The 13,510-nt window shown below is 37.1% G+C and overlaps 1 protein-coding gene across 2 annotated transcripts in view; it reads right to left on the bottom strand.

Annotated features, from left to right (window-relative positions):
* PRKD1 (protein kinase D1) overlaps positions 1–13,510 on the bottom strand; it is a 136,019-nt gene that overhangs the window by 14,814 nt on the left and 107,695 nt on the right. For both annotated transcript variants that reach the window (XM_065064151.1, XM_065064152.1), the window contains 9 exons: positions 13,120–13,197; positions 9,554–9,758; positions 7,189–7,312; positions 6,349–6,426; positions 5,656–5,935; positions 3,260–3,312; positions 1,638–1,710; positions 542–648; positions 22–183 (listed from right to left, as the gene is read on the bottom strand). In XM_065064151.1, coding sequence (XP_064920223.1) covers positions 22–183; positions 542–648; positions 1,638–1,710; positions 3,260–3,312; positions 5,656–5,935; positions 6,349–6,426; positions 7,189–7,312; positions 9,554–9,758; positions 13,120–13,197 — 1,160 coding nt within the window. The remainder of the gene's footprint in view (positions 1–21; positions 184–541; positions 649–1,637; positions 1,711–3,259; positions 3,313–5,655; positions 5,936–6,348; positions 6,427–7,188; positions 7,313–9,553; positions 9,759–13,119; positions 13,198–13,510) is intronic.

The following is a 13,510-nucleotide window of genomic DNA, read 5'->3' as shown; positions in this document are numbered from 1 at the left end:
GGTTTATAATTAATTTCTTACCTGAGTAATTAAAAACTTTGTTATTCTCTCTGGCAATCTGCCCTTTTCACTTGATAAGATCATCTCCAGCATGTCTCCATGGAGTTTTTCCATAACAACAAACACTCTTTCTGGCGTCTCAAACATACACTCCAGATTTACAACCCCAGGATGATGAAGATTCTATTAAGGATAAATATAGCACAGGATTTCACAACATAGTCTGTACATTTTATCGTTACATAGCCAGTCTTCAGAACCCCATAAACCAGACAATATTTCAGTTTTTTCTAGGGACAGCGGAATGGATGAACCTCAAAGTAGTTTAACAAGCATACATTTTTCTTATTGCTCCTGGTGCTTTACACTGCAGAAATTGTAATTCATAATGTGACATTGCCAATACATTTGGTCTTGGCTGTTTAAGCAGATTAAGCAGCAATAACAATAGTGATTATCAATTAAAACAACTATCGTATTATCTGGTATTCATGAAAGTGTATAAATGGAGTTAATGCAGCAAAAAAGGATAGAAAAATACCTGTAAAATTGCAACTTCATTACGAAGTTGACTTTCCTGTTTAGTTGGAAACCTTAGTTTGTCAATTATTTTAATAGCAACATCTCTTCCTGTTTTGCGATGTTTTCCTGCATTAATAAAACAAAAGGTCTCTATCAATTAACATGATTAACTCTGAAAAAGGTTCCACTTGCATTGGCTTGTACAAATGACCACAATCAAGTAATTCTCAGAGCAGGTTTGCAGCAAATTAAGTCATGTAAGTCATTCAAAGTTTTCTGTATTTCCCTTATTTGTAGCCTTTGACAAGACAACTTTTCTCATTATCACCTGACAAAGCTGTTTAAACATGTAAGAAACATGCATATGAGAAAGTCAGCTCTGCATTTCAACAATACAGATGCAAAGTTAACTTCCTCATCAATATATATATGCTTGTTCATATATTTAAGCTGCCTCCTCTGCAACTGGCAGATTGTAGCCTTAGTCCTCCAACAGTAGTTCCAGAGTAGCAAATAATGGGATAGGTGATTGCCTTTGGAAACATGAGTGCACGTTCCAGGTTTATCAGAGACCCACAGAGATTCTTCAATGAGAAATTTTTTGTTAGTGCTCACTTCACACTGTCCAAACAACAGCTGTACCTAAATCTACCTCCAGAAACTACTGAAAAAATGTGGAAAAAGAGAAGAAAAAAAGGATAAGAAAATGAAAACAAACAAAAAAAACCCCACAAAACCCAAAACGAATTCAAACAAACTACTGAAAAAACACAGAAAAAAGCTCACAAAAGCATGTTAAGAAAAACAGTAAGAAGAAGAAATTATCTATATTTTTTTCTTTGATTATAATTGCCAAAAGGAACAGTTTTCTGCACTTCAGGGTTTTCTTTACTAGAGCTTATAGAGAACATAAAGCATACAGTGTATTGGGTAGAAAATTTCAAATTACAAAAAGACTTTGTCAACAAAAGCCAGATTCATTGTTTTATGAGTGCTGCTTATATACAACAATAGGCAGCTAATTTCTGTAACAAAATACTTCAGAGTCTAAATACTTTCATCATTCAAGAAATTTTCTATCGTAAGCATACCTGTATAGCACACCAAAGTCTTACCTCCATAAACAATTCCAAACTGTCCCGATCCCAACACCTCATCTGGGAAGATTTGATATACAGTGCTAATATCCTGTTTATACAAACATAACAAATATTAAGCCCTGAGATACGGAAACAAAATTTGTGTTCAGTTTGCTTTTTCTGATTAGAAATAGCATACATTTACTGTAATACATTTCAAAATACACTGTCTGCAAGACACAGCTCTGCGAGTTTTCTTAAAAGTCACGTTAACTGCTGTAAAAGTTGCCACATCTTTAATAGGTTTCTGCCACTACCAGCTTCTACCTAAGTAGCTCCCAATACACAGTGTTACACTTTATCTTTGTGAAATTTGAAGACAAAAGTATATATGGAAATAAAGAGGATCTTGCTACACTGTTACTCCAAAAATAGGCCCTACTTACAGTTCATAAAAAAAGTCAATTTAAATAGTGTCCAGGCAGCTATGCATGTAAAAAAAGTAATAAGATTTAGAGCAAAAATTAATATAAGACTCTGTCTTATTTTTAGGGAAACAGGGTAGCAACATTCTACCCTGAGGTCCCAGGATACCAGTTCTGCTGTTTTTTATGTAAAGAGACAAATGATGAATTTCAAATTTCCATGAAAAAGTTGCAATGTCAGCTCACATCAGCCATAAAAATGCAAGCGATTTCTTAGTTCATAAGAAGCTTTGTGAGTATCAGCAGTTCTGAGCTTTGGCTGTTCGTGTTTGTCCTCTGAGACAGGTAAAATGTTCCATCCATGCCAGAGGAGAAGGCTCACATCTCATTGTTTCCTAGGGCTTAAACACAGGCTAAAGCACAAGCTGTTGGCAGATTCATTTGTGAGACTCAAACAAACCTCAAAGTTTGAAGCTTGGTTTCATTTTCCTGATATTTGACCAGCAACATATATTACACACGGAAGAGCAAAAAGAACACCAAATAGCTGACAATAAAGGCTGTCTTGCTTTTTCTTTGGAAAGGAAGGGACACATCCTTTCCTAGCAGGTAATCTTTTTCTGGCAAATGCCAGAGCTGCCCCAAAGCTGGACTCAGCTGCAGACAGTCCTGTATATTTCCTCTGCCCATGGAAGAGAAAAGCAAGTGGTGTGAGTGTTTACCTTGACTGTTTACCTTGACTGTCTATCCTGTGCCTAACAGTCCTAGCATAAAAGCAACCCAGAATTCTTTACATATGCGTAAGAGCATATGTAACTCTTCCTTCGAGTAGAGTTTCATCTTCGTACAACAATATCTGATGTCTCAGCGATGACATGAAACAGCATATTTATCAAGGCTAGTGATTATCTTTACAAAGTTCAGTTGACAAATTCCATGAACTAATAACTTCTACAGCTCGCTTTTCCTTTTGGTAATTAACATCCTGCAAGCATCTAGAGTTAAATTCTGTGTTAAGTGAAATTACCCACATGTATTCTTGTACCTCAAGAAAAGGTGCCATGAAGGAGATTTTTTTCAGAAGTTAAAAAAGCTAATTGTTTGTTAATTTCTACAAAGTAAGTGAAAAATGGCTGATGAAAACTCCTTTAACATTCCTCTTTGCAAAACAGATCAATGACTTTTCAAGCTTAATCATAGCATGTCTAGCACCAGCATCCAGAGAACACTCACCACATTTTCTTGAACTTGGCAGTTTGACACAGAAATACTGATGGATATATCCCCTGGGGAAGAGAGTAAAATTTACTTTAGATTGCTGTGCTTTTAGTTCAAACATGTAGTAATAGGAAATGACATTTACATTACATCAATATCTACTGACAGCTCTAGAAATGGGACCAATTAGGTCAGCTTGTTCATTTAGCAGCCAATATAAAACTACACTAGCCAGCAAATATGTGACTTTAATAACAGAACTGTAGTGTATATAAAGAACAGAACTACGCATTTCATTATTAGTTTTTTAATAGTGGCGTCTCATAATTTCAATTTATAAGCTTATTATTACTTTTTCCATTCTATTTTGGGGTTTTATATCTCATGCAAGGAACATAATTGCAACAAGGGTAAACTGTTTTTACTTAGTGGATTTAATAATAATTTTTATTTACACTCTCACCTACAATGTATTGCTTCAGGTGAAGGCCAATATGCATTCAAATTGGTCTGCATACTGTTTAAAGTAATACACATTTCAACTGGCTTAAGAGACATTATTAAAACACATAATGGAAACAAAAACTTCCACTTGTGCTTCAATACAACAAACATCAGATCCAGCCTCTACAAATTCAGAGCTCATTGCAGAGGGGGCTGGACTAGATGACCTTTAAATGTCCCTTCCAACCCAAACTATTCTATGATTCTATTGCAAAATATGCCTATTGCTAACTGTATTATACAAAGACATCATTCTGGGGAGGAAAGCATGATTCTTTGGAGCATTGCTGCTTCTGTCTCCTACATCTGCCTAGAATCCTGTTCATGCTGACTTAATTTTATTAGTATGATTTCAGCCGCATCAAAACCAGTGTCCTCTACTATAAAGCCTGCATTACACACTGAAGACACTTGCTACTGTCGATCAGTACCTCTCCTAGCTGCAGTAAGTGGCATGAGGAACTTCTGCTCCATATGGCTTATTCCCTTGTCCTTTCCTTAGAAATAGATTGGTTTTGAAATGGAATGTTTCAGTTACATAATGGCTTTTATCATTGCCAATTTATTTTCAAATGTATGTGCTGCTTTGTGTCTACACGAAAAAAAGCATGGACAAAAACAGGCATCTTACACTTTGAGCACAAGACGGAAGGTTGCTATCATTCTCACTTCCCATAGGAATTTGTTCTAAAGGTCTCAGATGACCTTAATTTTTATACCAAAAAAAAAAACCCCAAAGATATCTACCAACTTGTAAAGAAAATTTTCAAACTTCCCAAGAGGGAGGGAAGACAGCTGTCATTCCCAGTCCAGCATTTTAGGTGATTTGCTTGGCTATGCTGGGCTCAAACCAGGGCCACTAGGCAACTAGCCTGATGGAAATGACATCCAGAATTTGACACTACTCTATGCAGCAACGCAATCGAGAAAGGAAAAGACAGAGCTGATCTCATTTTATATGTGAGCTGTTGTGCCTGGAGATGTAATGCCACAGCCTGTTGTATTACTGGGTTTCTGAAGGGCTTGTGATCTCATTAGCATTTTGTTCTGCATTAATAGCATCCAGATGTCAAGTGCTAAATTGGGTATACATTACAACAAAAGGTCTAATCCAAATTGTGCATACATATCCAAATTTACTTTACGCTGGCTAGGCTGAGTACAAGTGCCAGAGCAACAACAGCAGCACATGCCTAGTAGTGGGAAATTGTTTGCCCTGTGCTACTTTGTTTTCAGTACCTGAACTACATTTAAAGGAGTTTCATGTTTCATTTACATAAACTGTCATCTTTGCTAGAGAATTACCCAAAGGTATGTAAATTGGAGGCAAAGATATAACATATTCAGTCCTTTAAGTCCTGGGTAACATCCATGCCTTGTGCTTACAACAGCTGTTCTTCACAGTTAAGCTCATTTCATCTCAGCATGGGACAATGTTTGTGGCAGTTTTATAGCCAAATCTGATGAAAGGGAGCATATCATGCCTGCTGTAGTGACCTAAAGAGTGAAGGGCTGCTTCTGCCGATAGCTAGAAACATAAGCTCCAGTCATGATGGGAAAAATCTATCAACTTCCAACTGGAGCTCAGAAAATTTCATGCCTCCTCTGCACATGGAGGTTGTTACTCATGGCAGCAACACAAATGTGGATGACATGCCTTATTGATATAAAAACTCTTTGCTCACTAACAAATCTGCAACTCGTATATTAATACAGATGTCCTGGTATAAACTGGAAACACATGGATGAGAAACTGCAGTGTTTAAAATAACATGCAGAGAAGTGATAAGCCGTGACAGAACAGTCTTCACTAGCTGTGCAATACTTGCAACATGTGCAGAAGATTGAGCAATGTCATTTGTGATATGACTCTACTTATCTGAAACAGAGGAAATGAATAAACTTACTGTGCGGGCTGGGTCCTGACCCAGCTGACGTCCCTTTAGGGATGACGGGCATCAGGGCATGCTGTATTGCTATCTCCCACATTCGTGCCACATCAACGCCAATACCACTGGTGATAACACTGTTATTCAGTGGAACACTTGAGGGGTTTTCTATGTTTTCTCCAACATAATAAACTATATTTGCTGTGCTTATTTCAAAACAATGTGGATTGGCTCCTTGAGGCAGTAAAGTGAAAGTTTTTGCAGGTTCCAGAGACAAAATTTCAGACAATGGGATTTCCTAAAATGAAAAAATCTCTGTAAAGATTATCAACATATAAAACTAAAGCATTAACTTTATTTAACTAATTTATGATATTAGCTTTTAACGATGTGTTTCTTGTACAAACAAAAAGGCTTTTGTAACCTGAAACTCCATAGCACAGAGAACTGTTGATGGTAAAATACTGTTTCTTTCCAATACCAAAACCCTTCCATTTCCACAACATGCATTTTACATGTCCTTGTTAGGTGACACCTTTCTGATCTGAGACTTGCTTGTGAAAAGCAAAACACACATATGCAGCTTAAATAATGAAAGCAGAGATAAAAGTTATATTACTAGTATACTTTAAATAAATATCTATTAATTCAGCAATTTAGTCATTATATTCTACTGCTAGAAAAAAAAAGAGATTGAATATTATTCCTTACTTTGTAATATTTGCTTCCAGTATCATTCTGAAAAAGTGTAACACATTTGCTGTCCAGTCTCCAGTAGTGTCGTTTCCTCTGCAAAGAAAAACATGGGAAAAATATTTCTAGCATTTTCCACATGTGTTAATAAAATGTTCATTTCTCAAAAGCATCAGTTCTAAAATATTTTGGTTAAGCTTGAAGAAATGAATTGTGAACGATAATTTGCTATTACAAGCTTTTATGAGGACTTGATATTTGAGTTTAGGATTTAGAGGGCCACTCTGCTGTTTCAGTAATAACCTAACTCTGCTCAAACTGACCAAATTTTACAAATGTAAAATGTCACTCTGCTGTCTGCATTACATTCAGCACAATTTGCAAGAGGTATGCTGCTAAAAGAATAAACTTTCTTTTTGTATCAGTTATAACACCCCAGCTCACTTTAGAAGGCCACATGCTGAAGTTTTTATTCCTGTTTTAGCAGGTCAGAATGAAAATAACTCTTCTCTACATCTATTTTACAAAAGTCTCAATTCATCTAGCAGTAAGATATCTAGGAGACTGCCCATAAGGTGTTAACATTATTTTTTACTTCCTTCAGAATGTCTTCACATTTGGCTGCCTATGACACTGCAACTGACATTCCGATATTTTTCTGTGTGTTTTAACTGTGTCCTGTTTCTTAAAAGCAGTGCCAGCCCTCAGTTATGACAAGCATCAGGACTGTAGGAATCACAAATCCTGTGAAAAATGCCTTACATGACTGACTGTAAATTATCAAAGTATTGTTAGGATTTGATTCTGGACTATCATATAGTATGTACAGTAAGACAGATCTTCCTTAACATTCCTTACCAGTGTGTCCTTGCTTGTATAGTGAACCATCCAACCCTCCTTCATTACTGTGCTACTTCTCCTTTTTGTGTGCTTCACAGACTGTACCACTCTCATTAGTGGAATATTGTTGCTGGTTGAAGGGCTTAAGAATAAATCAGTAAAGGCTTTTAAAAAGAAGATAACTTTGGACAGAAAGAAAAAAACACCTTTTAAATCAGAATATATATACATGATATCCACAGCACTATCAGCACTATCAGACATAGACTGGACACTATTTTGTTTTGTCATTCCAAGCACCTTGAGACTATGAAGGAAAAAAATTGAAATGCTACAGAAGAAGAATGTCAGAGATCTTCTGAACATTTACAGACACACATACACATACACACACTCTCCCAAAAATATTCCTACAGATGAGCTAAGAAGACAGGAAGATTATTACAGCCTCAGCTAGGGTGTGGAAGCCACAGCTCAAGCCTGTGCTATGCATGATTCAGACCAGCACTTGATCTTGAATCTCCCATAACCTAAGTAAACACTGTCCATCAGATTACTGTCCTGTGATCTTTCTTGGGTTCAAACACACAGTGAAGTTCTAATGGTTTACAGAGAAGAAAACGTGTCAGCTGACCTGCAGCGCATACCCTGGCAGGGCATCTGCTGGAACCTCTCAGAAAAAGGGATTTAAGCTGATACATTTTATCCTCAAACAGCTAAAGCGACATCCCATTGCCTTACAATCTGGTATATGCATGCTGAATTTTTCCATGACTCAGCTGACACACAGTATATCAGGAAGGCACAGGAACTCAACAGTATGCCTGACAGCACAATCAGATAAAATCTGGACTATCCAGTTGAAGAGGTTTAATAAACAGCCAAGCCCATCTTCCCAACTTCCTTGCTGTTGCAGTTAACCATTCCTAAAGCAGATTATGCATAATGAAACATGGACTCATAATCTGCTCAATCATAAATGTCAATGCTTAGTTATTTCTGGCAGAACTTTTAAAGAGAGATGCTGCATTGTACCTGCAAACACAGCACAGAGAGCTCATGAGTTCTGCCCTGCTGGCAAAGTTGTTGGTGCAACAACACCAACAAAAAAGGGCAGAAACCACCCAGAAAAAGAATAGTATCTTAAGTTTCCACAGTTTTTCTGACTGTGGATGTCTGCAGATGGTTCTGCTTCACTGTATTGCATCCTGGAAATAAAACATTTTAGGAACTGGTAAATTCCAATCAAAATGCATAATGTGTGCTCTCTTAAAGCTTCATTAAGGCTGTAACATAGAGTTAACATCTCTATTTTGCCTAAAAATGATCAAATGATCTCCAGTCCCTATAAAACTGTTCTTGTCTGTACTGACACGATAATTACTTTTTCATTTGCTTTTAATAGATCACTTTAAAATAATTAATGGACATGGGGACTACCCTTGCAAATTTATTATTGCATACATAACAAAGCTGTTACTGGAAATACAGGGGTGCTCCTCAACTAAGTAAAATATGTACCTCAGTTATTGATGTTTTTATTAGGTATGTTTGGGTATTTGTATTTTGAAATATTACCAAAACACTCCTAGTAAGCAAAATAAATGAGGAAACGCAGGTCAAACTGCGACCTGTGAAAGAAAACAATTCCATAATTCTTCAAGGTACAGATCCATTACATCAAGTAAATTACAGCTGAAAAGACCTTAATTCAATTTAGGTCCCATGACAGTGAAAAATCCCTACTTTTTCCCTTCTAGTCTGTACAGTTCCAATAAGTGAATAATGCTTTCTTTTCTTCAGACATTGTTAAGGTAACTTGCACAACTCAATTCCTATTTTCCTTCCCAATTAGTCATTTCAAGCCACTGACCTATTTTAGAACTTGCTTGAAACAGCTACTTAAACTTTGCTAAACTTCTTTCTAAAGGTATCTGAAAATGCAAACAATTCCTCTAGAGCTGACTATACCACAGTTTCCTTCTTTCACATTTATTTATTTATTTAAATGACCAGATTTTGCACTTTTAGTCAGGGAAAAAATCCTTGGGAAAATAAATTTAAAAATTTGTTCTCTATTGCTTATGCACACATGAAGTTTCACAACATCATTTTCCAAACCAAGAAGACATGCAACAATTACTCGCACATTAGTTTTCAGTTACTACTTCAACTTGACAATAATTTTTAAGTTTAGCTTAAACTGCTTAATGCATATATTCAGTGAAGCAATCTCATTGCAATTTCGGAGCCACCACATATATCTCTAGCTCTCTGCATTCCCACAGAGTGAGAGTACAGTCCATGTAGATTCCACTTGAGCCCTAGACATGATACTCACAAATAAATATAAAAGAAGATAGAAGGTATGCTTCCAGCTCACCTGATCATCCTGTTAGACTCATCGTGATCTGGATCAGCATCCTGCATTTCCCCGTTGTCACTATGGCATCCTGTCATTGACATCTCAGAATCATGAGTTATAGATTCTTCCATGTCATCTATAAACCCACTGTTTCTTTCACTGTCATTGTCATCACTCCCTTCTTCCATGACCACGTCAGACTCAGCCCCAGGACTAAGGAGATCTGAAATATCATTTCTGAAATTATTATCTAAAAGCATAAAATACTCCAATCACAACAATCTGACACATTTTGAGCTTCAGGAAAACTCAGGTTCTCTTTGGAACTCTATTGCCTGGCTCTACTCAGTATTCTATGTGTACTGGTGAAGTGTTGTTTTTAACCAGCCATTTAGAAAATCACTACAGAAAACTGGAATTTCTTATCCATGGACTTCTATAAAACAGTCTATATTCATAAGCTTTATTTCTGAGATCTTCTGGCAGATTTTCTCTATAGTTTGAATGTTGCATACTGGCTTGATGGCTGGTGGCAGGGTACAGCTGCAAACTGATGCTAGAGGAGCAGTAATTTCAAAACTAGGAATTCTGTAATATGATGATGACATCACAATGAGCTATTGAAATAACTCCCAAGACAATTACTTATAATGTGAACATTTTTGAGGTAAAAAGACATTTCCTTTGCACCAGTGTTCTCTGTGAAGGCTGCACAATGTGGCAAAATAATCCATACTATTGAGATAAGACGTCCCGACTTTAGAAAAGAAATATCAATAAGTATCAAAATGTCCAATGTCAGCAAATAAAAAATAAAAATATTTAGGATTTAACTGATTTGACTATGACATAGTATTAATAATATCTTCCAGCTTATATTTGAATTATGTTAAAATTTCCAGTTTCAAGATTAGGTATGTCTAAGTAAGATCAAAGTAAGGAATAACTTCTTATTGTATTCCTGGTTTTGAATGGATTTATCTGGAAGACAGAAAGGAAGAGAAAACTTTAAACTTATTTACCTGACTTACATTCCAAAAAGAAACAAACAAAACCCCAGAAAACCACCACCACCACCACCACACCAAAAAAAGGCATTTTGTTGAAACTCAACCTGCTGTTATATAGGCTGTGATCTAATATGTCAGAATCATCAGTCCTGTCAGAGTGTAAAGACAGAATTAGTTTTTCTGGGATGTTTGCAGTCTTTCAGAAAATTGAAAATTAAAATCACATGGAAGACACCAGATATTCTCACCAAGAAACTGCTGCCTAACTGTGGCTGTCAAGAACCTTCCTCCACAATGTTGATGATGCCCCAAAAGAAAACTGAACTGGCTGACAGCAAAATGTTTTGAATTGACGGCATTTCACTCAAATTGAAAGTGCACAGCTGAAAGGTTTATTTTGTATTTGTGTGATTAAGAGACACATTATACTTCATCTCCAGCAGAAACAGTCATCCAGTCATGACTGGCACTGGCAATGCAAGGCTCTCTCTTTACTACCCTACACCACTTTTAAAATCTCTATTTTTAATAAATCCACAATCAATTAAAAATAACCTCCCACATTTAGTATATAATGTGTTTATTAATGAGACCATACTTGGATTTTTATTGCTTCAGCTCTTCCTTCACTTACTATTTTGGGGAAGATGTATCACACAGCAGATGGACAGAGTGGCAGATACTGTATATTTTAAATGTGAAAGTAATGTGAACTAAATTACTGTAAAAACAGAAATGAGATAGGAGGACAAAGTTGCCTTCAATAATCCTAAGGACCCTATACCAGTCATTCAGGAGAAACAACTAAGAGTTCTACTGTGACACTATAGATATCATACTCCAGATATTATTTGGTAGGGAAAAGCCAAATTCTATAAATTTTATGATGGAAAGTTTCAAGGAGTACACTTGGAGTAAGCTTGGAGTACATGTTCTCACCCCAATGGCTTTGCACAAGCTTTTCTACTCAGCTCTTCCTCAGAGAAACCATCACTGCCCATCAGCCTGGCACCAGATTCAGGTGTAGGTGGCAAGTCAACAGAAGCAGTCTGTTGCTTGTGTGGCAAAGGTGGGGAAGGGGCACAGAGGATGAGTTGGAGGGATGAAGTACAGTTGCCTCAGATGGAAAGAACGAACTTCAAGGAGTAATTCAGAAATAAATGTAAATTTTGTTCAATTACTCCAGCTGTCCAAAAACAGGGCTTGTCTTCCTGTCTTCTCTTAGTGCTTTTGACCAATCCTGTTTTGCACTCCTCTCTAAAACTGCACCTATGCAGGAAAAATGTTATCATTTATAAGCAGATTTAGTTACTTCCTCTGACTGCAAAATCTCAGGGAAAACTCTTTACTGTTATCAATGGAATTGATATTTCATGGTGTATGTTTAGCTCTTGGATTTGAAAATCAAGCCATAAACTTCCATAAGCATTATTACTTGCAGTTCTGAAGAAATACTTATGTTATGGGATACTTAACGGTGAAGTGAGGTATAACTGGTGTAAAGAAGGGAGGAAGGGAGGAAAAATAATAGTAACAGGGACTCCAAGAGCCCAGTTCGAGGTGTATCAGATTGGACATGCAGTAGGAGCCCAACATCAACCTTCCAGAAAGTCATGAACCTCATCATGTTTCAAGCTCGACGCTCGGCATCTGAAATATTTTTGCCTACACTAATTGCCATTGAACAGAAAAACTTTGTAGTAATACAGTCCCACTCCTATGAGAAATACTATGAAAAATATTAAACATTCCTAATTTTGGAAACTTGGTATCTTTTCAATAAAGTTGAACACTGATTTAAAGTTTGAAAAAGGATGTCTAATAAGGCAATACTTCATTAACCCCAGAAGCAGTTTAGGCTGACAACTTAACATGGCAATGTGCATTACAAACTGAACACTTCACCACACTTCTCATTCCCTTATCACATAGAGAAGTGACATTTTCAAGGCAATCAACAGCTCATCTACAACCACCCTTTTTTTTTCTCCAGTACCGTCTGTCAAGCCTACCCATACATTCCTACACTTGACACAAAACCGACAGCACATGTATGGGAAAATCAGCAGATATTCAAGACTTTAGTTCTGGCGACTGAAACAATTAGTTCTACACCAATGGTAAGCAGTTCTTCCAGGTATACTTTTCCTTTTGGGGAAGATTATCCTAAAACAAATGCTTCCCTCCCTCCCAGCCCCTCAGATTAAAAAGCAATTTGGTGCTCATATCTGACAAGGTGAATGCCAACTTCTCAGGTGTGTGGCTTTCTGCTTTATTTTGGCATTCTGCATTCAACAGGCCACCCAGCAGTTTTGCTGCTGATACCACCTCTGCCTGTCTGTCAGTGACACCTATTTGGAGGACACATGCTCTGAGCTGATGGCATGTGAAGCACTCGTAGAGTTCCTATTCCTCCTACACTTCATCTTCAATGTAACAAAGAAATATTGCAGAGGAAAGGCCACTCCCAAGCAATGAAAAAAATGTGTCTTTGTAAATATCGCAGTTTTACATTTCTCCTTTATTTAACTGACGGTTTAAACAAGGACAGAAACAATTGTTACGGCAACTTACCTCCATTAATGGCAACTTCCCCCAAGCAGTTATTTGGCACTTTAGGAGCACAGCGTTTGTGACAGTTGAATCTACAGTCTGACAAGGAAAAAAAGGATACGGTAAAACTACTCTTTTCTTTTTCTATGATACAATTATATTTTTTTCCTGATATCCAGCCTATAAACGTCAAGCCATACTGTTTCACTAATACAATATTAATGAGTCCAGAGAGCACTCCTTAGCCTGGCTGCACACCACCTGCCAGTGACAGGGAGAGGATGAAGATGCTAAAAGTGTTCTTCCCTGTGGGGAAAGGAAAGCATCACTGAGGGTAGCTCCGTGGAGGCACTGGCTGCAGCCAAAGTGTCTGCTAGCTCTTGTAGGGAAGTGACGGGGAGACAAGAGTACT

Source organism: Columba livia, chromosome 5, assembly GCF_036013475.1.
Source record: "Columba livia isolate bColLiv1 breed racing homer chromosome 5, bColLiv1.pat.W.v2, whole genome shotgun sequence".
Taxonomy (NCBI): domain Eukaryota; kingdom Metazoa; phylum Chordata; class Aves; order Columbiformes; family Columbidae; genus Columba; species Columba livia.
Note: the sequence above shows the minus strand (reverse complement) of the source record. Positions and strands in the feature narration are given on the sequence as shown.